The sequence below is a fragment of the Pteropus vampyrus genome, unplaced genomic scaffold, assembly GCF_000151845.1.
Source record: "Pteropus vampyrus isolate Shadow unplaced genomic scaffold, Pvam_2.0 Scaffold233, whole genome shotgun sequence".
Taxonomy (NCBI): Eukaryota; Metazoa; Chordata; class Mammalia; order Chiroptera; family Pteropodidae; genus Pteropus; species Pteropus vampyrus.
Window position 1 is genome coordinate 210,667 of NW_011889014.1, and position 2,037 is coordinate 212,703.

Consider the following 2,037-nt stretch of genomic DNA (forward strand, 5'->3'; position numbering starts at 1 on the left):
TATTCTGACCGACCGGCAGCCGCTCTCGGATGGTCTACCAGACACCGAGATTGGACACGACCGTAAGCGCTTCTGGTACAGAATGCCAGCTTCCAACTAACTCGTAGCCCCCTGCCCAGGGTCAGAGAGGACCCTTGACCGCAAGGCCTGACTCCGACGGTAGTTTCCGGAGTGCCGCCCCCCTGGGGTCGCCAATCCGCCAAGAAAGGAAGAAGGAAAGAAAGTCGCCAACGCTCCCCTCCCTCTCCACTCCCCCATGCAACGAAGCGCAGCCGGGGCCAAGTGAGGCCTTGTTCCCCGGGAAACCAGTTTTTAGAATCATCTCTTTTTGAGGGAGAAGGGGGTTGAGGGTGGGGTGCACACAGTGGTGCCTTCTTATACAATTCTGTCTACCGGACCAGCGCTGTTTAAAGCCAGAGAGGGCTGAACGAGGTCCCGGAACGAACGTCCCTGTCACTCCCCCACAGTTTAAGGCGCGCCCCCGGAAGGTGCAGGAGTCCTCACCGTCACCCCCCACCCCCAGCCCAAGGTCCTGCGCTCCTCCTCGGAACTGAGTGCCCAGGCCCCAGCGACGGCCAGTCCTCGCTTCCCGGCCACCTCCTGGCGGGTTCACTTGGCGTCGGAGGTGAGGCGCGGCAGGCTGCCGGCGCCCATGGCCGACACGTGGTGGTGCGGCGGTGGCACCTGGCACATGCTGCAGGGGCAGGGCATGCCGCCCCAGTGCTGGAAGCCGCCGCTGCCCCCGCTGCCCCCGCCCCCGCCCCCCAGAGGTGCCGCCGCTGCCGCCGACGGAGACTTCAGCAGGCCGTGCGGCGGCCGAATGGAGCCAACCGACGACAGCCCGCCGCCACCGCCGCCGCCGGAGCTCCGTAGTATGGCATCGAGGAGAATGGAGACCAAACCTGTGATAACCTGTCTCAAAACCCTCCTCATCATCTACTCCTTCGTCTTCTGGGTGAGTGGCCAAGCTTGGCTGGTGGTCGGGCCGCCGTCGGTCAGTCCGTACAGTGATGCCCCAAGAAAGGAAGGGGGAGGAAAAAACCCAAACCAAAAATCAAATCTCGGCCCCCTCCTTAAGCAGACAGGTGCAGGCTGCTGGGCCAGGGCTGCAGGATGGGGGCGGGGGGTGCAGGCTTGGGGCTGCTCGGACCTTGGACCCCGCCTGGCGCAGGCTGCAAGGGGCTGCGTGGTGGCGGTGACTGCAGGTTGTCGACCTTTCCAATTTTTTTTTTTTAATGCATTGATTTATTTTTTAAGCTCTCTAGATAGGGTCAGCCTCTAAGGAAAGTTGCCGGTATATTCGTCTATTTTCCTCTCTGAACACCCCTCCCCAACCGCCTTTACCAGCCTGTTCACGATGCTACTTGGAGCAAACCTGTGGCCAGCTGGGAGCGGGTGCCTGAGCTCATGATTTGATCCCAGATTCCCGGTTATTTCCGACCCCGCGGGACCGTGAGAGGGAGGTACCAGGAGCCTAGTGCCTGCCTGGCAGGGCAAGGGAGACCAGAGCCCCGCGAGAGCAATGACAGGGGGTGGGCGCCACTGCCGCGTGAAGACGCACGGAAGGGACAGGGTCTTATATAAATTAGGGGCATCTTTGAGCTTTCTTGGAGACCCTGGAGATGGATCTTACTACCCTTTCCCCACTCTCCTTCACCCTTACATTCTTCATCTGGTCTTTCTGTCATTGCTCGAGCTCAATTCTCAGAGCCCTGGAGGAGAACTCACTGCTACTTGGTGACAGCAATAGCGCCCCAACTCTACTCCCTATCTAACTAGTGCTCTACCGGTCCTTGAAGCTCAATGCAGAAGGGTGACGTCAGCCCTTCAGCCTGAGGCCTCGGGGGGCTGCGTGGTGCACCTCGCGCAGGGATGCGCCTTTCTGCGTGCGTGGGGGTGGGGGAGGGGGCTCAAGGCTTGTGCCTTACCTCATCCTGTTTGGCAATTCGTGGAATCAGTGCGGGATTAACACTGCAGTGATTCACTTGTAGGGGTGGGTGGTACCTAAAGAACATTCCCTGTTATTTCTCTTTCCAT

At 60.1% G+C, this 2,037-nt stretch overlaps 1 protein-coding gene across 1 annotated transcript in view; it reads right to left on the reverse strand.

Moving 5' to 3' along the window:
- Positions 1 to 609: 609 nt before the first annotated feature.
- OLIG2 (oligodendrocyte transcription factor 2) overlaps positions 610 to 2,037 on the reverse strand; it is a 4,531-nt gene continuing 3,103 nt past the window's right edge. Inside the window, exon 2 of the mRNA XM_011373849.1 lies at positions 610 to 912. Within this exon, the coding sequence (XP_011372151.1) occupies positions 610 to 912 (303 nt within the window). The remainder of the gene's footprint in view (positions 913 to 2,037) is intronic.